General features: G+C 36.5%; 1 protein-coding gene across 1 annotated transcript; it reads left to right on the top strand.

The window, feature by feature from the left end:
* The first annotated feature begins 1226 nt into the window (after positions 1-1226).
* On the top strand, positions 1227-23942 carry LOC129452552 (cadherin-1). The gene is made up of 13 exons (XM_073858843.1): positions 1227-1325; positions 2984-3095; positions 6019-6266; positions 6485-6622; positions 17735-17881; positions 18044-18185; positions 19426-19598; positions 21676-21804; positions 21880-22065; positions 22148-22392; positions 22508-22653; positions 22734-22958; positions 23039-23942. Exons 1-13 carry the CDS (start codon positions 1227-1229, stop codon positions 23320-23322), a joined length of 2274 nt encoding a protein of 757 aa, XP_073714944.1. The 3' UTR covers positions 23323-23942.
* The last annotated feature ends 444 nt before the right edge of the window (positions 23943-24386 follow it).

Genomic DNA, 24386 nt, shown 5'->3' with positions numbered 1-24386 from the left:
ACATCCACTGCGAACTACACGAGAGAGAGAGAGAGAGAGTACAACCAGCTTCTGATGTGTAACGGACGAGCACAGCTCCGCACCTCAACTCACACACTAAGCACACAAACTGTGATTTACACTGCTCTTATATACTCCTCTGTGTGCTGTCATCCTCCAATCAACCGGCGTTCCTCTTAAACAAGCACAGCTGCGCTTGATTTCGCTGATTACAGCCCTCGCGATGCTACCGGATGTCCGGTGTTTCCTCTTCCCGGTCTGGACGGAAACATCCGGGCGGAACCAAAGTTTCCCGACTTTTGGTTCCGCCCAAAAAGATCGTCACCTTGTGACATGAACAGCCAACAGCAGGGGCACTAATATGATCACACACACGCACACCAAAGCAAAAAATATTTATCCAACCCCAATATGACATTGACAAAATATTAAATAACCTTGTCTGATAATATGACAGTATTGTGTTATAGTATCAGGACATCCTTGCGTCTGTTGCGCAGGGCTAGGGGCGAATGGCTGGATTATGGGCCTATTTGGGAGAAAGTCCAGGGCTGTTTTTTAGCCCCAGTCTGTCCCTGCACATATGTAATGCTTGACCTTTCTACGTGATTACAAAAAAGTGGTTTAAAAAGTTTTTCTTGCAGAAAATGACAATCATTTTGCTAGATAAGGCCCTTATGCCTCGGTTGGGATCGTTTAGAGCATGTTGAAGCTGCACTGAAACTGTAAACTGTTGAGGTCCACTAAAGTTTACTATATGGAGAAAAATCCTGTAAAGTTTTCCTCAAAAAAAATGTAATTTCTTCTCTACTGAACAAAGAAAGACATAAACATCTTGAATGACATGGGGGTGAGTAAATTATCTAGATTTGTATTTTTAAGAAAGTGCAGTATTTCTTTAACACCCGTGAGTTTGCTGTGTGAAGGCTTGTGGTTAGACCAGCATGAAGACACTGAGATGTTGAAACAGAATAAATTTTACAAATGGTTTTAGCCTTCTGGAAATTTAATTCAGAGAACGGGGTTTAGAGTTTTAGCAATAAAAAAAAAACTGTGAAAAAAAACTACTTTTCTAAAATGTCTTGGGTATGCAGAACCCTCTGAATTATAATAAATTACTTAATTCAATAATACTTTTTTTGGCCTGTTAAACAGTTAGATTTGCCACTCCCCTCAGCAGATAACAGAAGGATAAACACTGTGCGTGTGTGTATGTTTCCCTAAAGATGAGCATCAGCTGCACGAGTTTAACCTTCAGAGAGAAATCTGAGACTTCACTGCTGAAAATGGTTACTGTGAGAATCAGAGTTATTTTCTTGTGTCAGGTGGGATTTTATTCTTCTTTTACAAAATGTCTCTATTGCTTTCGATAAAGTGTTGATAAAGTTTGTAACCAACGTTTATTTTTTACATTATTTGGAATTATTTTATTTTTAAATAGGTTTTCACAATTGTGGGAGTAAAACATTGTATGAATGTCATGTAAATATTTTCGAGGATAAGCCTATTGCCTTTATGAAGTTTCTTAGCCATTTAGAAATGAAGAGTTTGGTTCCAAAACGCAATAAATCCATTTTGACAAATTTTGGTAAAAACGTGTTTTCTATACCAAGAAAGTGACAAGATGAAAACAACTATTTTCTGTTACAAACTTTCACACAGCATCTTTAGGTTATAAAAACATAAAAATTCAAATCCATAAGTTGATTTTCAAAGATTTATTATAAAACGGGTAATTTTTTCCACAAAATGCAATAAATCCATGACAAGTTTTTATTCAAAATGATATAAATCTATTGAATCAATAGCCTATATAAATGTGCATTCATCTTTGCCATGTTATATTCATTTAGTTGACTAGTTGTACACACTAATTAAAAATATAAACATTAATGTTATTAATCAAAACACTTACTTTGTCATATTAAGAACCCTGTCATTGCGGTTACTTGACGTCTTCGCTTAACGTCTTTCACAGCGATCAGCTGTAAAATGTTTTTGGTCCTGCTCGATTTTCGTTGACTTTGAGTAAAATTATGGAAAGTTTTTCATAATATCCTCTGGGGTCAATGTGTTAGCATGAGAAGCTTGATGCTGTCGGGAGAACAAGCACTCGTCTCCCGAGTGCCTTTCAGGGAAATTATTAGATGTTGATGGCTTACGTTTCTTTCCCATCACAGAAAACCATCACAGGTTTATCAATGCAATTAAAGTATTATTTTGTTTTGTTTGTTGATCACAAAGTACAAAGTAGTTGAGGAAAACTAGGACTCCGTGTACTCAGCGCGCCGCCATGTTTGTTTACATTGCGTGAAAGGTGCGCTGTGGGATTTATTGCGTTCTGTAAAAAAGGGGGAGTGGCGTTTATCGCATTTTGGGAAAAAAGGGAGAAAAGATGACAGTATAACACGGCGGATATTGGATTTTGCGTAAAATTAAGAATTTACTTTTAACTACTGACCTGATATAATGCTGATTTTGGCAGTAACTCATTTTTTTCAAAAAATGGCGTTTATTGCGTTTTGGAACCAAACTCTTCAAATGTTCTTTTGTTCTAAAACTGCTAACATGTAAAAGCTAATGCTCTGAAAATAATAATTAGGTCAAAATCAGAAAGAGCTTTATTGCCAAACGTGTATACACACACAATTATTTATTTGTAATTTAAGATCTGTACATATCTGAATACAAAAGCAACATAAAAGCAATACAAATAGTAAAACATAACAATTTAAAGAGAAAATGAAGACACACACACACACACACACACACACACACGTATATATAAACAATAGCTTAAAATGAAAAAGAACTGTGATGGTATACATGCCAAATTTAAAAGTATGACACTGTAATTTCTAGAGGAAAGGTTGATATTGTTTATATGGTGTATATGTATTACATTTCCTAATGTTGCATTATTCACAATAGTATTAATTTCAAACAGTAAATATGTTGCATAAAGGAATTTGTTTTTGATCAGGTATTTTTGTGTGGATTTGTGGAGTTGGCATGCACACCTGGATTTGATTCAGAGTTATTTGTGTTTAAAGTGCGCAGTGATCACCTTGACAGAGAAACAAAAGTCGGAGAAGGTAAGAGACTCACTGTTTGCTATAAATAACAACACTTTAGTTTAAACACTTCAACATTAATGCTTTGTGTTACGATGTTACATAACATTACTAATGCATTTATTGTAGATTATAGTTATTTGTGGGCAAACAGTATTTTGTTCCTGCTGCCTCTAATGTTCTTCACTAGTCATGATGTTATATTATAAAAAACAAAACCATTTAGGCAATCCGAGCATCCTTGTGCACATGTGCCTGCACTTAAAGTTCATCGTACCACCATGAACTCCACTGCAAGATGTTGTTAAATTACCAATTTACCAGAATTAATTTACCAGTAAATACAAAAATGTGCTGTTCACACACGCCGTTACGTTCCATCTTTTTACCAGTAAGACATCATTCACACATCAGTATCAAAACACCGGTAAACTCGTTGAGAAAGCAGAAGTTACCTGTGGTGCGCAATCTTTTTGTTGTATTTGTAAACAATCCACGTCCTTCATATCCACGGTCCGTATTTTGTTGTTTTCACGTCTGTGGTAAACGCTGACGGTCGCGAAGTTGCTTGTGAACAAACAACATTGCATTAGGCAACGTCAAACCGAAAATGCGTCTTAAAGGCAGGGTAGGCAGGAATTATCTAAAAAACTTTTTTACAGGTTTGTCTAAACTGTCTTTATATACAAATGCATAATTAAAATGTAAGTACTCTGAAAAAGAGAGTATAAAACTCCAGTGTCTGTAGACCTCTCACGACTGTGTTAAACACAGTTAATTATTTCCATCCGGGACGAAACATATGATTAGCTTGCTCAAATATCACTCTCTCTCGCGACCATGGCTCCACCCGTTGCTATGGGATCTGCCCAGACATGCGCACACCCGATTGATTTGAACGTGCACAAGGCAATAGGAAGAGCAATAGTACAGCAGAGAAATAGCACTCACAACTCACAGAAACTGCATTCACATCTTACAGTACCTGCATATCCAGTCAGCGAAGGCAAAAAATGAATAAACGAAGCAATCAAACGAGAGGAAATATCGCGTGGCTTTTCCTCGAGTCGATGATGCGGTAGCGGTATTGTCTGCGGAGTGTAGTCCTCGTCAGAGTCAACAATGCTTTCATCACAGAAACTCTTCCATGCAAAACACTGGCTGAGTGAGTACTAAAAGCCATCCGTTTATAAAAGCCATCTGTTTATATTCCTAGTGATAAAGTTAGGTGTATTATTACATGTGATTGTGACTTGATGTTATTACATGCACCGCGCTCCTTCCTCTCCGCTTGTCTGAGGTAATTCGCGCGTTCATGTGTTTTGGGGGCGTGGCTTAAGAAGAAACCCAGAAGAGAGGGGGTGGAGGGAATGGAAAGGTTAGCTGTGTTTAAAACAGTGCTGAGAGGTCTACAGACACTCGATTTTTATACTCTCTTTTTCAGAGTACTTACATTTTACTTATGTATTGATATATAAGGTCAGTTTAAACAAATTTGTAAAAAAGTTTTTTTAGATAATTCCTGCCTATTCTGCCTTTAAACAACAGTACTGTTTGCAGTAGCTTCACGGGGGGCGTGCTAAGGATGTCGGCAGTTCGGCAAGTATAGATGGTAAGCCGTTTTAAACAAATTTGGTGAATGTGGACGTAAACTTCAGGTTTGCTCGACTTTCAAGCAGCGTGTGTGTGAAAACGTCAGTAAACAGTACGCGGGGGTAAACGTGTCATCTGTATCAAAACGTTATGATTGGCCGGAAGCTGTCAGCGCTGTCTGACGTCGTACGTTCTAAATGCCGATAATCTATATTTTGTGTTCACACATAGCACTTACCAGTAAATTACTGGTAATCTTACAAGCTCTCTTTTGGTAAATTGGCCGCACTGATTTTGGATTTACCGGAAAGGTTCTGTTCACACATAACCTGTTAACTGCAATTTATCAGTAAATTACCAATAAAGACTGTGCATCCTATTTTAACGATCTAAGTGCATTGTTTAAAGTGCAGGGCGCATGGTCTAAATGGGTGTGTCCAATGCCACTTTTGCTAATTCAATGACGAGAAAAATGGTATGGGCACGGTCGAAAAGGGTTGTTCATATTCTCGTAATGAGTAATGGGTGTGTTTTGGGCGTAAAGTGCAATAAACCAATGAGAGTCTCATCTCTCATCCCCTTTAAAAGCCTGTTGAATCCTTATTTAGATGACGGACTTAAATTAAAAAATTTTGTTGATTTCATTTTTATTGAAATTTTAATTTTTTGGATTAAAACCTTTAAAAGTCTTTTTCTTTCAGTCATAGAAGTAAAAATAGCCCGCTTTAAATTGCTGTAAATCTATTGATATCCTACATAATCATTGTAATCTCATAAAATAATTAGCAAATATGCAAGAAAAGGTTGTACTTTAAAAATTCAATCCGCGTTGTCGTCCCGTTTATAGCTGCATATTACTAATGCGCTCTTTAAATAACAAAAAAAAATATTGTAGTTGCCTTAAAATAGCAACGCACCAACAATGCGCCTGAACACACCTCCTTTTCAGACCAGAACGCCCATGGGCGCAAAAGGGGGCACAAATGCATTTGCTATTTAAACAACATGGTGCTTAACGTGAAAATTATAATTGCGCTGGGTTGAAGCTAGCAAATGACACTTGCGCCGCGCATTGCGCTGCATTGCGCCGGGTGTATGATAGGGCCCAAAAATTATGAAATGATTACTTTTAAAGTTTCACTTTTATTTTGGAATTTCGACTTTTATAGTCATAATTTCAACTTTATATTTCACAATTATGATTTTAAACGTCAGTTTTATTTGAAATGCTTGATTTATACATGCCCAAAGTAAACATATTTGGCGATAAATCTCTTTATGATTGTGATTCATTATTTATCAAAAACTTTTTTACAAATTTTGTTGTGCCTATTATGTCTTTCTCTGACAGTAATCTTCAATGCCTGTGATGTAAGATCAAGATCAGTCTTTCAGTCGGGTGACAAGCGGTTCAGTGTGAGAACAGATGGAAGTGTAAGACTGAAGACACCGGTGACTCTTCATGATGGATATATGATGTTTGATGTACACGCTTGGGACTCCAGGGATATGAAGCACACAGCATCTGTCAGAGTTGAATGTACTGCTCACCATCATGAAGATCATCACATGAATACTGCCGTGAACATCACACCACAGGTACACACAAGATAAACTCAACTGTGACACGATACAAGACTTGTGTAGCTCTTCAATAAACACAAAATTACAAACTGGCTAACAGCAGATCATACTGGCTTAATGTGGTCAAGTTTGGAGGCTGGTTGACCAGACCAGCTAACAAACTGGAAAATATGTTGAGGTACCTCTGAGTTTAGACCTGTAATGTCCATATAATCAAACATTTTGTTTTTCAGATGGATACTTTACCTGATGATTTGGTCGTGAGGTTTCCAAGATTTTCAGCCGGTCTAAAGAGATCAAAGAGAGATTGGGTTATTCCACCTTTGCGAGTATATGAAAACAAAGATCTTACCAAAGGAATTTTTGGCCAGGTGAGTTAACATAATGATCATAGTGTACAGGGGCGGAGCCAGAGATTGTAGACATTTGGGGCCAAATCTAGGGGTTTCAAAGCTTGGTCCCCTGCTGATATTTTTCTCCATTGACAGCAGCTTTATAAGGAATTTATTAATCTAAGTGTTCTCTGTATTGTCATTTTGAAACTGTAACATAAGAAATTTTGATACTTTAACTTCTCTCAAATGAAAATAGGCTAAATATGTTTGTTGTTGGCTAATCCATTAACTATAAAGCTACATGAGAAAGAATAACAATTTTGACTTCACTAGCAGTACAATTTTTCACCTGCTTATGGAAGCTCTCTCTCTCTCCACCCTCCTCTCTTCCTATTTGCACTGACAGTTATCACACAATTCAATTTTCAATTCAATTTTATTTATATAGCGCCTTTCACCATCGTTAATTGTTTCACCGCAGCTTTACATTAATAGATGGATGAAAAGCAGAGAAAAACGAGCATAGTAATAATGTAACGTATACAGTAAAGTAGTAAGTTAAGCCAAAGGAGGCGGACTCTCCAGGGGATGAAAAAACCCCTAGGAGAAAAACCCTCCTGGCTAGTCAGGGGGAAAACTCCTAGGAGGGAAAAAACCTTGAGAGAGATACATATATATTTATATATATAAATACTATCGGGGTATGTGAACGGGTAAGCGAATTAACCCTTGTGTGGTGTTCATATTTTTGTTACTTAGACAATGTTTGTGGGTCTAGTGGACCCAGAGCATTATTAGTACCTTAAATCAATGCAGTCATACAAATTTATGTAATAATTGTTTACAGATGTTTACTTTAGCCTCATTGCAAGTAACATAGACAGAATTTATGGTTAATATTTGTCATTTACCACTGGTTGAGGACTATTAATGAACTAAAGTGCCATTCGTTTTTTGTGGTAATATGAAACAAAAGAAGAAAATTCTATTCTGATCCAGATATTGGGGGGAAAACATGTTTATCTTAAATAAGTATAAATGAAACAAAGTTTTTTTATCACTGTTGATGTTTAATTCTTTGAACTTTTTGTCAGTCTACACAGCACAGGCCCCAATTAAACATATGCCGTATCATAAGACATCATCCACACTGAACACATAACCTGTTCTTGCCAGCCAACACAACACATAAGAAGCACATTTTTACTGTGTAGCTGTGTTGTGTATGCATTTCTTGCATTTTATACACATATTCTGTGTCCATCTATGGTCCACACACATTGCAGTACAATGTGTTGCTATTGGCCACAATATATGGATAATATTTTACTTTCTCTATTATTCACTCTCTCTCACACACTCATGCACACAGCTGACATTTGGTCCCCACACACACACACACACACACACCATAGGTTTTGTAGTAAACTTGTGGTTTTACAAATGGTAACCAATATACCAAATAACCATAATTTTACTAAAATAAAATTATGGATTTTTTGTAAGGTAGATAATGGTAAAATGTAGAATGGTTCCTGTTAGACAAAAGGTAAAGTGTCTGGGACAGTGGGTACAGACAAATGTACATGCATGATATATAACATGTTGTATGCTTGCGGCGTTACAGCAAGAGCAGAAGGACAAAACTGTGACATGCATCCATCACATATGTACAGACATAAATACAAACACACTCATGCACTCACATGAGTCCCAGATAGGAGAAAAACAGAGTAAAGTTACATAGCACATTAAATTTTTACACTCTTATTAACCCCGGGTCCAGGGGACCCGAACACCACATATGTAATATAAATGTGTAGGGGGGTGTACAGTGTACAGTAATTATGAAGTTGTTTATTTTTATGTTCTTCATAGAAAATGAGCCAAGGCCAATGAATCTGAGGTTAAAAAAACAATCAATTGGATAATTTTTCTTTTAGTAAACATTAAAAACCGGTCCCACAGACCCGAACACCACACAAGGGTTAAACTGGTTCTGCCGGTGGTCGATGGTCAGGCATCGGCTGGGCATCTCGTACAAGGACGGTCAGTAGATCAACGATGTGATGACCTTCACGGTTGCAGGAACTGGGTCTGTTTGTCTCATTGTCCTCGGGGTCGAGGACAAGACAGGGAGAGAGAAACAGAATCCAATTAGCGTAGGGGCTGTTCACATGTAATGCAAGTGTCACACAGTATAGTGGTTTAAGTCAGCTCGGTTCCAGACAGGCTAACTATTGCGGCATAAGTATATTACCCAATATGAGGTATGTGAGTGCTTTGTTCTAGACAAACTAACTATTGCGGGATAAGTACATTTACTGGACATTTTATGTGAATGCTTTGTTAAAGAAGAATGTCTTAAGTTTAGCTTTAAATTGATCGACTATGTCTGATACTCGAACATTATTTGGTAAATCATTCCAAAGCTTAGGGACTAAGTAGGAGAAGGATCTACCACCTTTAGACACTTTTGATATTCTAGGGATAATTAAGTGGCCAGAATTTTGTGATTGTATTCTGACAGTAATTCCTTAATATACGAGGGTGCTTGGCCATTTAAGGCTTTGTAGGTGATTAGTAATAGAGTTCTCAACGGGCGTGTAAATTACAACCCGACCCGACCTGGCCCGTGGCTTTTAAAGCCCGGACCCGATGTAACCCGACACATCAACGTGAATTATCTGTCTGAACCCGACCCGACGCCGCCGACCCCCCCCTGCCTTTTTTTTCTCATACACGTAGGCTATTAAAATGACCAGCAGACGGAAATTCAAACCAAGCTTTAATGTTCACGCCTTTTAACAATACAAACAACTGAAACAATAAACTTTAAATATAGGCTATATAAATATGCCTAAAAATCACACAATAATAAATAAAAAGAACTCAAACATGTACCCAGCCAGCGGCTTCTCCTCCTGTAGTAGCAAGCAATGGTGAATTCACCTGTGGCAAGTTTACTTTTCTCCATCTCTTCTTCTCCAGGCAACAGGCGTGCACGCAGTGATAGCAATAAGCTCTGGGGCGGATCTGTTGCTGATCCACCCCGGAGCTTATTGCTATCCCCCGCCCCTCTCTGTGATGCATGTTGCAGCAGACCAGACTTTCTTCACGTTGAACAGCAGTGATGATTAATAATTTTTTTCACCGTGCGTAAAAGATTAAGCCCGAGGTCCGACCCGACCTGACTCAGTTGCTTATATTTTTGACCCGAACCCGGCCCGAATTCGCGGGTCCCGTCGGGTTTGTCGGGCTGGCCCGACTCGTTGAGAACTCTAATTAGTAATATTTTAAATTGTATGCGATATGTAACTGGCAGCCAGTGTAAAGATGCCAGAATAAGGATATTTTAATGTAAGAGATTGAGGATTTACATTTTATAACTGTCTATCAATGTATTTCTGAGGTGAAATCATTGCGAATTTCAGTGAAATGCAACATTGGATGAAACATAAGCTGCCTAAGTAACTATATACTTTCTCACCTTCTTACTTCTGACGTCTTTAAAAAAATTGTATATCCATCTATAAAAAGGGATATATGCAACAATGAGCGAGTTTTTTCAAAGTTTTAATTCACTTATTAAATGTACTTTAAATATAACATTACCAACGTCAGTGTGCAGCAGAGGAGGCAGAATAGATCAGAGCACAACAGTAAGTTAGACGTCATGCAGATAATATATCAGTTGATGCTATTTAACAGTATTTACATCACATAACTATAAATATACACTTACAGTAATAATGGAGGCACTGTAATAATAAAGACAATTTGAAAAATGTGTTTACTGTGGGGAGATTCAGCATATTTATTTGCCTTCAGCTCGCATCTCTCATTCATTTTCCCTGGAGTGGGGGACCGAAAAGGTTAAAGCTGAGTGCCGCTACCTAGCGTACTGGATGAATTCATTTTACAGATCTAAAAAAGAATCAGGGCTTTTGACAAAACATTCCAATAGCATCCAGCTGCAGCCCCGCAGACTCACCTCCGGCTAGACACCAGTGACTGGACACCAGTGGATAGACAGCCTACGTCATTTCCGTTTGGCCGCTAATTTCCGTTTTCGCCGCTGGATGAACAGTAATTTTATTTGCTATTTTCATCTCTGGATAGACAGCATATTTATTTTATATTTTCACCTCTGGATAGACAGCATATTTATTTTATATTTTCACCTCTTTATAGACAGCGTATTTATTTTATATTTTCACATATGGATAGACAGCATATTTATTTTTGTTTTTCACCAGTGGTTAAACATCCTTTGCAGGCTTAATTGCACACGTCTTTTCCGTATTGTCATTTTACTTTTATGACTTAAAATTAGGGCCGGGACTCGATTAAAAAAAATCAATCTAATTAATTAGAGGCTTTGTAATTAATTAATCAAAATTAATCGCATTTTAATCGCATATAAATATTTGACCTGAGAACATTAAGAAGTAATTTTTTACATGGATTTTTAGTATACACTCTTAGAAAGGATGTGTTAATTTTTTACAAGCTAAGCTTTTAACACATTATGTGTAATTTTAACACATTTTGTGTCATTTTGTGTTGATTTTTTGTTCAAGCATAACACATGTTGTGTTAAAAGTAAAACAAAATGTGTTGTTTCAATAATAACACAGAGATGGGTGGATTCCAGGACGACGCAGTTAAGACTAATGTGTTTTTAACACATTCGTTCTAAGAGTGTACCATGAATAATGACTGAATACATAAGCTTAAGCAACAAAATATTGTTTATTTTTGTTCAACCAAGCCGTTGTAGTCGGATTCGGGCTAATGTCCACGCTAGCTGCTATATGTTTTGCATTAAGATGAAACTTGAGGCTCGATGTGCATGCCGTGATATGTGAATTCCTTGTTGCATAGCTTACACACAACCATGCTCTTATCGACGCTTACATCCGTTCGTTTTTTATTAAAAAAAATCCCATCCACGGGGCCAACTAAAGCGATCTCATCAGCCTCTTCGTTCATGTTCACTGTGGTTTGTTGTTGTCTGAAGTCATGAACGCTAGTTGGTGCTCCAGTACAATCTGTCCGCCGAAACTCATCCAATGAGAAATGTTCCGCGGTGCGCAAAAATAAGTGTGATTATTTGTGTAATTAATTAATCTTAATTAACGCGTTAAAGTCTCGGCCCTACTTAAAATATATAATATAAAATCTGTGTGAAAATTTAAATATGATCTTTATCATATATTTTTACATAAAAGAATTCTCAATAATATGCTTAATATTATAAAATCAATAATTCATTCAAACTGCCTTCACAAGAACCACCTTGAAAATATATATTGTTCAGATCATTTCACTATTTTTGTGAATTAAATTGAGCCCAGATCAATGGACTATAACGTTTTGTCAATACAACAGACTTGTACATATTAATTGACCACAGATTTTTTTGTTTTTAAAATATACGTAGATTCACATGATCAGACAATTTACCAAACAATCCAGATCAAATTAACACTTCATGGTTTTGCAATATTTATTGGAAAGTACACATCTAAAGTAAAATTAGTCAAATCTGAGCATCAGAATGAAGATGCAACAGTCAGGCCCGTAAGGTTCTTCAAGAGAAAATAAAGCTGCAAGCAGCGATACCATGGTCAAGCCAAACATGGCAAAAAATTATTCATACATGATGACTATCATGATTTAAGATCTATGTTTGCATTAGTTTTAGAAAAAAATAGCAATTTTTTGTATCTTGAGACCACTAGGTGGCACTGTGCTGAAACAATAGATGGTGCCTCAGGTCAAGACTGTGATGACACATACCAAATTTAGTGTAAATACGATAGAGTGATAAAGAGATATAGCATTAAATCACTATTCCACTAGGGGGCGCTGTCCAAAACAATAGATGGTGTCTCAGGTCATGAAACTGATGACACCCACCAAATTTGGTGTAAATACAATAAAGCCATACGGAGATATAGCCTCAAATGTCTTGACCACTAGGGGGCGCTGACTAAAACAATAGATGGTGACTCGGAACATTACTGTAATAACACCCACCAAATTTGGTGTAAATACGATGAAGAGATGCAGATATATAGCCTCAAATTGTTTTGACCACTAGGGGGCACCAAAAAGTTTACAAGTGCTCTCAGAACATGTTGCTGATGAACCATACCAAGTTTCATAACAATAAGCAATTGCGTTTATGAAATACTTGAACTTAAAGGAAAAAATCAAAATGGCCGACACCCAAAATGGCCGACCGAAAACCATTTGGTATCGATTGACTTGGCATGTGACACAGGATCTAACAAGACTACTCTCATAATTTTACACTCGAGTTTGCAGTAGTTACAAGCAAAAATAAACTTATCTTATATCTCATGGCCACTAGGGGGCGCTGTGATGAAACGGTGCATGCATGTTCAGGTCATCACTGTTATGACATACCAAGTCTCATATCAATACGCAAAAGTTTTGCGAAGATACAAGCTGAAATACATTTTGGCGTGCCCGCCTTCACATTCTATGATGCGTTTTATGTCAACGGTTAGGTCTACCGTAAAGCTTTTGATACATTTTTGTCTGGAGTGTCTCTACATAATGTGTACCAAAAATCAAGCCAATTAAACAAGTGCACTAGTAGGAGTTGGAAAAGTAGGTGCGCAATATAATTCAAAATGGCCGACAGGAAATAGGTTTGACTCTGACATTTTTAGTACCGTCGGACTCAGCATGAGCCAAGGAATTAATAAAGTGATGTCTTACATCAGTGTGGCAATTGAATCAAATGCAATAAAGATTTAAAATAATTTATTTACATATCCTGACCATTAGGTGCCGCCATCCTATAGATTTATAGGTGTGCTCAGAACATGTCACTGATGAACCATACCAAATTTCGTAGCGATACGCCATTCTGTTTGTGAAATACTGAACTTAATGAGAAAATTCAAAATGTCCGACACCCAAAATGGCCGACCGAAAACCGTTGGTTATTGTTTGACTCAACATACCTCAAGGAATCTAACAAGACCGCCTTAATGATTTTAAACTAAAGTTTGATGTAGTTATAAGCGAAAATAGGCCTTTTTCGAATCTCTTGACCACTAGGTGGTGCTGTAACAAAACGTTGCAGGCACCCTCAGGTCATGACTGTAATGACATATACAGTACCAAGTTTCGTGTTGTTAAACATAAGTTTTGCGAAGATACGGCCTCACGTCCATTTTGGCGTGCTCGCCGCCGAATATGTTGTCACTGTATACGAGAACGCATTGGTCTATCAAAAAGCTTTTGATTACTTTTTGTGTGGGGTGTCTCTAGATGCTACATACCAAAGGACATGCAAATCGGACAAACGCTCTAGGAGGACTTGAATCATCATGAGCCAAGGATTCAGAAGAAACAAGAATTTAGTGTCTAGGACTCACGGGTCAGAAGTTATGAGCATGAACTTAAGTGGATTTTTGGACTGTTGGTGGCGCTAGAGGGTTTAAGTTAGACACACCAATGTTGCTATAGTAACTTCTAAGACTGTCCTCTACATGTGTGCCAAATTTCATAACTTTCCTACGTATGGTTCTATGGGCTGCCATCAGTGTTGTAATGTAACAAAGTAAAAATACTTCGTTACTGTACTAAGTAGAAACTTCACGTATCTGTACTTTACTTCGCTATTTAAATTTATGTCAACTTTCACTTTTACTCCACTACATTTTCTAAATAAAATGTATACTTTTACTCTGATATATTTCCACTAAGCATATTCATTACTCGTTACTACAAAATAAAATCAGAAGAAATGTGTGCGACCTCAATAAGGGAGGTTTTGGCGAATCAGTGCTTCTAGATTGCATTACGCACGCTCCGCACACTCTATTTTAGCGTAGTGTTGCCAAAGGAGGAGGAAGCACAACTGTAATTGCAATGAAAGCACCTACTGGAGGACCTCCCGTTATCGTAATCGACCACCCCGATGATAATCAGGGGGAGAAAGCTAACGTTATACACCCGTGGCCGTATTTGTAAGAAATGTTTTTGTACATTGGAATTAAAGATTCCCAATTACTGAATAAAGTGCCTCTTACGCCTACCGAAAATCACTTACATTTTGTCATTTAAAAACTCCCCGTTCAACCTGAAGAATCACATCAAGGTACGTTAAAATAATAGTTATTAAGTAAAGCCACAATGTCAATGTGATTCAACATTAGTTATCATAAGCCGTATTAGATAATTATCTGTCTAATGTGATGGCCAGGCGCACATGTTTAATAAACGTCAACGTTACACCGCTGATTTTCCCATGGATTTATTTAATTCACAGAGAACTCTCAACTGAAACACGCTTAACTGTTTATGGTAACATTATAGCATAACTGCCGGCTGAATATTCCCTCCGGTAGGCTAATGTTAGATTGAGAAATATTTTTTTAAAGTTTTGTCAAACTTGAGATTTCCTTTTATGTTAATTAACTCAAAACTCAGTGGTTATAGGATAATGTTGTGCTAATGTTATACATTGTGAATGTACGCTTGCATTGTTGATTAAAGTCACAGTGCTTTCATTGCCACACAACGAGTTGGCATTTTTTTCTTAGTAGAGCAGCTAACTTAAAGGTATACTCCACTTTTTTCAAAAATATGCTCATGTTTTGAAAGAAATAAATTATTATTTATTTTTCATTTTTACTTGAAGTTCATACAAAAGTGAGCGTACCACCACCTCTCCGTGCGCCCAGAACGTGCTTTTAGCGTACCGGAACGCTCATTTGCACATCTGTTTAAAAATCAGAGGTTTAATTTAATGATTTTGCTGTGCTGCGGCTTTTCAGTGCGCCCTTATTGTACGATTCCTAATTTGTCCCACCGAGAGCAGAGACTACATTACCCATACACCCTTGCGTTTAGAAGTTAAAAGCGCATGCGTCGGTCAGTCAGTGTCAACGTGCTCTGGAGAGGTGTGTGTGAAACGCGCAACCATACTTGCTCGGTTAAAATGAAAATACAATGAACACTTAATATGCCCTCCTTGTTTTAGACCCTGAGTAGTAAAAGAACAAAGTCAGAATCAGAGGACTCGCTGGCTGACATCCCACCAAGCCAGAATGATACCTGCAGGTCAGACGCAAATTCAATACCCTTTTGTAGGTACGTGATAAATACGCTGTTGCGGCTGTCAGTTTGGTTCCCCTCGACGCAACTTCGGATTTCCTCAGGCGATGTGCAGAGTAAAAACATTATTGAAATTGTAATATACATTTACTTTAATTGCTAAACTACAAGTAAACGAAATTTCAATGAATTTGAACGACGTGCACAGACTAGTTTTACCACCCGCAAAATGGAAAACAATGGGACAAAATAAATGGCTTTCGAGTTTCAAATAGCCAGTATTTTGTTATTCTTGAACCCATAGACATGGTCTTGGTGTCATTTTAAAGTTTTTTTTCAAGCTCTTTCTATCTGAACAACTATTTTTAGCATTTAACCATGCTGAAAATTACTCACATATCTACCTTTTGCACATTTTATTTATGTTCAAAAGCTCTTTCTACAGTAGCTCTTTCTAATTTTTCAAAATCCTTTTGCACATTTTATTTATGTTCAGTAGCTATTTCTAGCCAAATCCACAAACGTATAAAAGGATTTATTATTTTTTTACAAGGTCGTCTGTTGACTGCTGAATATAATACACCTTCAATATAGGAGTCGAGTCAGCAAAAAAAAAAAAAAATAGAGTACCGGCACCTCTTTTGGGCCACTTAAAGCACTGATGTCAGCTCTAAAAATATGCTGTTTGCTCTTTGAACTTAAGAGAATTGTGCCTGAAAAGTCCTGGAAAAAACAGATTTTTATTTGATGATTGAGATTAAGAAGATAATGGGAACCCTAAATATGCTTTACTATAAGAATGCCACAATAAAGTTCACAATCAAAGTTCTGACCGCTTGCTTTAAAAAAAAAAAACTTTTTACTTTTACTTCAAATACTTAAGTACATTAAATATCAGGAAATTGCTTTAGATATATCAAGACTTTTACTTGAGTAATATTTTAAAAGACAACTTTCACTTCTACCAAAGTCTTTTTCTAGTACAATACTTGTACTTTTACTCAAGTCTTGCTATATAGTACTTTATACAACACTGGCTGCCATTGACTTTTGGGTGAGGAAGATGAATAATAATAATAATAATAAAACTAACAATAACAATAGGTGTCACTTCGTGGCTTGACCCCTAAATAAAACATGAACAGTTACAAATAAAATTGCACACTGTGAACACCACACCTCATTCCTGCCTCAATTCATGTCCGCGCACCCATTCATGTCCGTGCGCGACTGTTTTGCCGTGCGCAGCCGCATACAAAGTACACGCGATTGAGTTGGTTTATGAAAACATGACGAGACTAAAGTAAGTTTCTAAAAATAATGAAAATCTTATTTTCACCCGATCATTGACGCATGTGATGGACATCAGAAATGTTTTGTGCAAAGCAGGAAAAGGGAAGCAAAAATGAGAGATGATGCATTTAAGGGAGTAAAGACACATAACATCTTACCCTGTCAGGGCTCAAACATTAATCTCAGGAAATTAATATTTAGTTCACTAGCTCTAGGTCATTACATAACCAGTTAGCAGTAACTAAGATAGATTTTTTAGTAGCAGTCATAAAATGAAAATATTCTTAAAAATAAAAAAAGAAGTTATCAATAATTTTTATGTGCATAAAAATGTCTCTCCTGACATTATTTCCAAACATTTTATGCCTTTAAACATGTTAATAATGTTGTATATATGTATATATGAAGATGATACTTAAATATTTTAAAATAAATGTTTGTCTTTCCCAGTACTTGTTGCAATGTTGGGATAGTGGGTTAAGCAAAGGAAATTGTATCTTGCACACCGCAGGCTTTCAAGAAAAAGTAAAAAAAAAAAAATTGGGGGGCCCGTGCCCCAGTAGAGCTTTATGTCTAGCAACGCCCCTGTGTCCAGCAAGAAGTGAGTCTGCGGGGCTGCAGCTGGATGCCTCTCAAACATTCGGGGCTTGAGCCCCATAAGCCACCCCCTCGCTCCGCCCCTAATATTGTATATATCACTATTGAATACTAAACAGGCTTGTGTGTTACTTTGTGTCTTTCTGTATTTAGATCAAGTCAGATTTGGATCGGGTGAAGTACAGTCTCAGCGGTGAAGGAGCAGATCAGGCACCTTTTAATCTTTTCGTAATTAATCAGGAAACAGGAGATCTTCGTGTGACAAATATTTTTGACAGAGAGATTAGAGCTTCTTATAAAGTAAATTATTTTTAGGTTCCAATCTTATTCACAATAGGACAATAATAAATCAGATACATCACATTGATAACATTTAAAAATGAGTTTTGAAAGCTGTCATCTTATAAATAGTTATTGACAGTCACCACAGATATTTAACACTTCACATGTCCCTGTCTTCAGCTCTTCCCTCTTGCTTATGGAGAAGGAGGCGTAAAAGAGAAGCCAATGGAAATCATTATTGAGGTGATTGATGTGAATGATAATAAACCTCGGTTTACTCAAAATACTTTTAATGGAAATGTTCCTGATGCTGCTCCAAAAAGTAAGTGTTTCATTTCAGTTCATCTTAATCCTTCATAATTGTTTAGTATTGAATTAATATGATAAATTAAAACAATAACAAATGAACACAAGTAAATGGACTGCATTTATATAATGCTTTCATAGACCCATGGCCATCCAAAGTGCTTCAAATATTGCCTCACATTCACCCATTCACTTATCACTCAATTATGAAAGTCCATTACAACATTTATGTTTTTGCAGCGTGTCAGGAGAATTTTTTCACACTTTATTGATTTTTAATGAAACTTTTATTATTTGGTTGAGAAATTAGGAACAAATAAGAAAAAGTTTCCACTCACAGATGAATTGTAAGTTTTACTGTATATCATATTTCAAAAACAACCTCTTTGTACCACAAGCTGTTCAAACCTGACAAAAATGATCAATGGTTAAAAATAAATGTCAGTTTCTTTTTCCTTATCTAGAGCAACAGATGTTAAATACAGCCAAGAAACGATCTTTAGTAAATCTTACAGATACATCTTTTGACCACAGACTCGTTGACATGTAAATGTTAATAGTTAAGCTTTACTGAATTTGGGAATTTGCTGCTTGTTTAAAAAAATGCTCTTTTGGGGCTGGAGAGACTAAATGTACATTATATACAGTGTTGGGGGTAACCATTACAAGTAACGTGCATTACATAAAAATATTACTTTTCTGTAACGAGAAAAGTAACACATTACTTTATAAATGTACATATTAATATTTGCGTTACTTTTGAAAAAAAAGTAATGTAAGTTACTTTTCAGTTTAATACATTCGATGTAAAAGAAAACAATGTACTGCATTAAACTGAACGTAGTCACATAGATTTACGCACTCTTTGTGTGAGCGCCTGAGCGGGAACAGTTTCAGTCAGAAACTGAGATGGCAGGCCAGAGCTTAACATTTTTGCGATGAAAATATGCAATATCTAAATGCAGAACTTCTCAGTCGTAAAAGCCACCTACAAGGCCTGACAGAGATCAAGCCTCATTCAAGTAAGAAAAATTAATGCAGTAACGTAAGTATTAGTTTCCATGAAAAGTAACTAAGTAACACAATTAGTTACTTTTTTGGGGAGTACCTTGATATTGTAACGCATTACTTTTAAAATTAACTTTCCACAATGCTGATTATATAGCACAATTTTAAAAGGTCAAAAATGACCCCTTTAAATATTAACTATAGCAATGGGTTTTCAAAATCACACTTTTATTCCTCATTCTCTGAAGATTATGAGTTTATGACGGTCACAGCCACTGATGCAGATGATCCAAATACTGATAATGCTGAAGTCAGATACAAAATTATCAGCCAAGATCCACCATCACCAAATCCAAATATGTTTGACATCAATCCTGTAACAGGAGTGATTCGTGTGATCGGTTCAGGCCTGGATAGAAAGGTGAGAGATCACTAGTGTTTGGTATTGTAAGAAATGTTTTGGTTCAGATTGCATTCCAATTCTGCCAAAGATTCCCGTTTGATTCCGATACCATTATAATAAAAGAAATGTGAAAAATAATGCACAATACTTTCATTTGTGTTTATTAATCACTGTCAAAACATTTGAATTGTAATGTGAATTGTTATTTAAGTCACTGTGGGATGGTTTCCTGGACAGGGATTAGCTTCAACCAGGAATAGACCTTAGTTAAATTGGGAAATATAACTAGTTTTAACAAACATGCCTTACTAAAATATTAATTGTGTTCATTTTGAGGCAAAACAAAGGCCACTGATGTATTTTAAGATATCAGTGCAAGCTGTTTTCAGTTTGGACAGTTCTTACATTTATTTTAGTCTAGGACTAGTCTGATTCACTCCTATATCGTTTATTCTTGAAGTAGTCCTCGTAAGGTTTCCAACCTAGTGGAGTAGGAAACCTAGGAATTACGGAAGCTTGTTTCTGCCATGTTGTAAAAAATAATAAAAGAAAATTGTGACTTTGTATCTCTTTATATTTGCCAATTTTGAGATGTCAAGTCAGAACTCTGAGATGTGAAGTCAGAATTATATAAGAAGAGCTTGGTTCCAAAAAGCAATAAATTCATTTTGACAAATTTCGATAAAAACGCGTTTTTTAAACTAAGAAAGTGACAAGATGAAAACCACTATTTTCTGTTACAAACTTTCACATAGCATCTTTAGGTTAAAAAAAAACATAAAAAATTCAAATCCATAACTTGATTTTCAAAGATTTATTATAAAAACAAATTGTTTTTTCCCACAACATTTTTTATTCAAAATGCAATAAATCCATGACACGTTTTTTTCTTCAAAATGCTATAAATCTATTAAATCAATGTATAAATGTGCATTCATCTTTGCCATTTTATATTCAATTAGTTGAACAGTTGTACACACTGATTAAAAAAAATAAACATTAATGGCATTAATCAAAACACTTTTTCATATTAAGATCACTGTCATTGCTGCGGTTATACTTGACGTCATCGCTTAACGTTTTTCACAGCGATCAGCTGTAAAATGTTTTGGTCCTGCTCAATTTTTGTTGACTTTGAGTAAAATAATGTAAAGTTTTTCATAGGATCCCCTGGGGTCAAAGTGTTAGCATGACAGAAGCTTGATGCTGTCGGGAGAACAAGCACCCGTCTCCCGAGTGTCTCTCGCGTAAATTATTAGATGTTGATGGCTTACATTTCTTTCCCCTCACAGAAAACCATCACAGGTTTAGCAATGCTATTAAAGTATTATTTTGTTTTTGTTTGTTAGTTTGTTGATCACGAAGTACAAAGTAGATGAGGAGAACTAGAATTCCGTGTACTCAATGCGCCAACATTGTTTGTTTACATTGCATGGAATGGTGCGCTGTAATATGTGGAGCGGATTTATTGCATTCTGTAGAAAAGGAGGAGTGCCGTTTATTGCATTTTGGGAAAAAAGGGAGAAAAGATGACAAAATAACACGGCGTATATTGGATTTTGCATGAAATTAAGAATTCACTTTTAAATACTGACCTGATATAATACTGATTTTGGCAGTAACAGTGTACAGTGTGTATATATATACATGCTGGGACAAGTGTTTGGTTATATTACTTATATGCCTTTGCAGGATTAAATTTTTGTCACATGTGTTACACTGTGCCTTATCGTTATAACTTTGGAAATAAATTCACACTAATTATGTTTAAGACTAAAGCGTACCTCAGCAGCGCGAGTGTTTTCTGTTGTAAACTGCGTTAATTTGGTTGCGTGACTGTAAACAGTGGCTCAACGAAATTAATATTCATGAGGTAAGACATGGTTATTTAAAATGCTCGTGCATCGCATCGGAACCGCTTTTAGAACCGAAACTTTTCCGTATGTTTCTGGTTCCTTTTAAAAAACAGAACCGGCTCTGAATGAGAACTGGTTCTCGGATCCCAACCCTAGAGATTACATTTAATGATTGTATCTTATAGTGTTGAAGAATGAGTTCATGAAAGACAAATCTAACCTGTGAACATCTCTTTCAGAAATGGTCCAAATATACTTTGGTTCTTGAGGCTGCAAACATGAACGTAGAAGGTTATACAACGACCAGCACAGCTGTTATTACGGTCACTGACAGCAATGATAATCCACCTCAATTTGAGCAAGACACGGTAGTGTGCTGTTCATCATCTGACAACTAAAATAAAGAGAATCAATACCAGAATTACCAAATGTTTTGTTTTTAGTACACTGTATCTGTCCCAGAGAATCAAGTTGGAGTTGAAGTGGCCAAACTCACAGTTACTGATGGAGATGAACTTGGATCACCTGCCTGGTCAACCAAGTATAAGATTATCAGTGGTGACAGATTAGGAGTTTTTAATATCAGTACTGGACCCAGTCAGCTGGAGGGAATCATCACCACTGTGAAGGTACTGAATGATCTTCATAATGTTGATCAGACAGATGTTTGTGTTGATGTACTGTAACTGAAGTCTTTTCTTGTCCATACAGCCGCTGGAATACGAGAAGACCAAGCAGTACATTTTGTCTGTGATTGTCGAAAATGATCATCCGTTTGTCGGCTCTTTGCCCACCTCCACCGCCACAGTCACTGTCAATGTTGAGGATGTGAACGAGCCTCCGGTGTTTAATCCAAAGGAGAAGCACATTATTAAACCTGAAGATGTTCCTGTTGGTAGTGACTTGGTTGCTTTTACAGCCACTGATCCAGACACTGAAAGATCACAGAAGTTAACGTAAGATTTCTTTAAAACTTTATTTTTCTATCAATCGGGCTTGTTTGTCTTTAAATGAGACTTTTTTCCTAATTTCCTTTTCTGGTCTTAATCGACATAATTTGGTTCCTTACAGGTACAGAATCGGCAGTGATCCCGCTGGCTTTCTCAGTGTCGTTGAAGACACGGGAATGATCAAAGTCAAGAGTCTTATGGACAGAGAATCTAACGAAGTCAAAGATAGCAAATACAAAGCCATCCTTCTGGCCGTTGATGATGACGGTAATTTGGGTTTGTTTTGGGAGAGGGGTGCAGTTAAGATTGTTGAATCATTTTTCTAATAAGTTTGGACTTGTGTACAGCTGAAGCTAGAGCAACCGGCACAGGAACCCTGATCATTGAGCTGGAGGATGTGAATGATAACGCTCCCTATATTAATGAAAGAGAAATAAAGATCTGTAATCAAGAGGCACCTCCAGTCCTCCTCTCCATCACTGATAAATATTTGCATCCCAACGCTGGACCCTTTAGTGTTGAAACTCAGGGAGACACGAGGAAATATTGGACTGCCAGAATGAATAATTCAGGTATGAATAGTTGTTGAGCTTATTTCTCTCAAGTATGATTATGCATTCTGACCGTTACAATGTACTGTACCCGTTTGCAGGAACCGGCATTGAGCTGATCCTTAACACTATGCTGATGCCTGGCGTCTACAATGTAATCCTGAGAGTTTTCGATAAGCAGAAGCTGAATCAGGACAACTCGCTTAAAGCCACCGTGTGTAACTGCAAGGGTGAAAGTGTTGTGTGCAGTGAGACGCGGGTGGCTGGGTTGTCGTTGTCTGGAGTTGTTAGAATCATTTGCACCATCTTTGCTCTGCTGTCTATTTCCTATCTATTGGTACTTTTTATGAGACAACAGATTTGTCTTGGTCAAGGCGGTGTCTAATTTTCTTTTAACTTATTTGTCTACTTTTTTAAAACAAATGTGTTAAAATAACACATCTTGTGTCTAGTTAAGGATAACACATCTAATGTGTTGTCCTTAACTTAACACATCTCTGTGTTATTTTTGGAACAACACACTTTGTGTTTTATATAATATGTTTTATATAATAATATAAAATACAAATGGGGGGTTGCATCTTTATCCCCCTTTTCACCCTTGATGAGTTTGCAAAGTACTTTTTTATACGTTTTATACAGTTGTTTGTGTTTATTTGTAATTGACTGTGTTTGTGCAACTTGTAAGACTTCTGAAACACTGTTAATAAAAATGTAATACCAAGCGTGTTAAAACAGAACCACATCCTTTAAGGGTGAGAAATGTGATAGACAAGTGCAATAAAAAAATCATCAGCATCTAACACCATCTTATCATCTATCAGAAGTTTTTTTTTAAGAAATTAAGGCATTTTTTTCTCACTCACGAAAGTTAAATTCAAGATAAAAAATGTTTTGATTCTCTACTGGCCTGCCTTAATGATTTACAGTCTTTGTTGTCTGTATATTATGTTATTTAAAACTGAAGACAGAGACATTTTTTTTGGATCCTGTTGCAGGTCTGTAGCCAGCCTATTTTTTTGTGTTTTTATCATTTTGTGGTTTATAGTTCTTATGGATCAAATTTAATTCATATATCAATAAAAAGGTGTGAAAACACAAAACAGTCATTTGAATGTCTTTGTTTAAGTGATAAATCCATTTCTTATAAATATGTAACTGATTTTAGAGAACATACGATACGAGTGAATAAGTAAAACATAGCGATAGAAAATTCACTGTACAACAGGAACAATCTCAGCTACCTTCTGCTCCAGTGTGGTTGACGACTGTTAGCTATCAAATGTTATAGGTTATAACTTATATAGTAAATATAACAACCTTAGCCTGTTTGCCAGTTTTTTAAAAAGCAATTTATGCACTTAATAGTTTGACTGTGTTAGCACATACACTGAAAAAATAAAGGCTGGATTAATTTAAAAAATATATTTTAAGCAATTTATGCAATTG

The sequence above is a fragment of the Misgurnus anguillicaudatus genome, chromosome 21, assembly GCF_027580225.2.
Source record: "Misgurnus anguillicaudatus chromosome 21, ASM2758022v2, whole genome shotgun sequence".
Classification (NCBI taxonomy): domain Eukaryota; kingdom Metazoa; phylum Chordata; class Actinopteri; order Cypriniformes; family Cobitidae; genus Misgurnus; species Misgurnus anguillicaudatus.
Note: the sequence above shows the minus strand (reverse complement) of the source record. Positions and strands in the feature narration are given on the sequence as shown.

Coding starts and splice junctions, on each gene's coding strand:
- LOC129452552 (XM_073858843.1), top strand. CDS start 1,227: ATGAGCATCAGCTGCACGAGTTTAACCTTCAGAGAGAAATCTGAGACT. Junction 6,267..6,484: donor CCGTGAACATCACACCACAG/GTACACACAAGA, acceptor TTTGTTTTTCAG/ATGGATACTTTACCTGATGA. Junction 6,623..17,734: donor CCAAAGGAATTTTTGGCCAG/GTGAGTTAACAT, acceptor TTCTGTATTTAG/ATCAAGTCAGATTTGGATCG.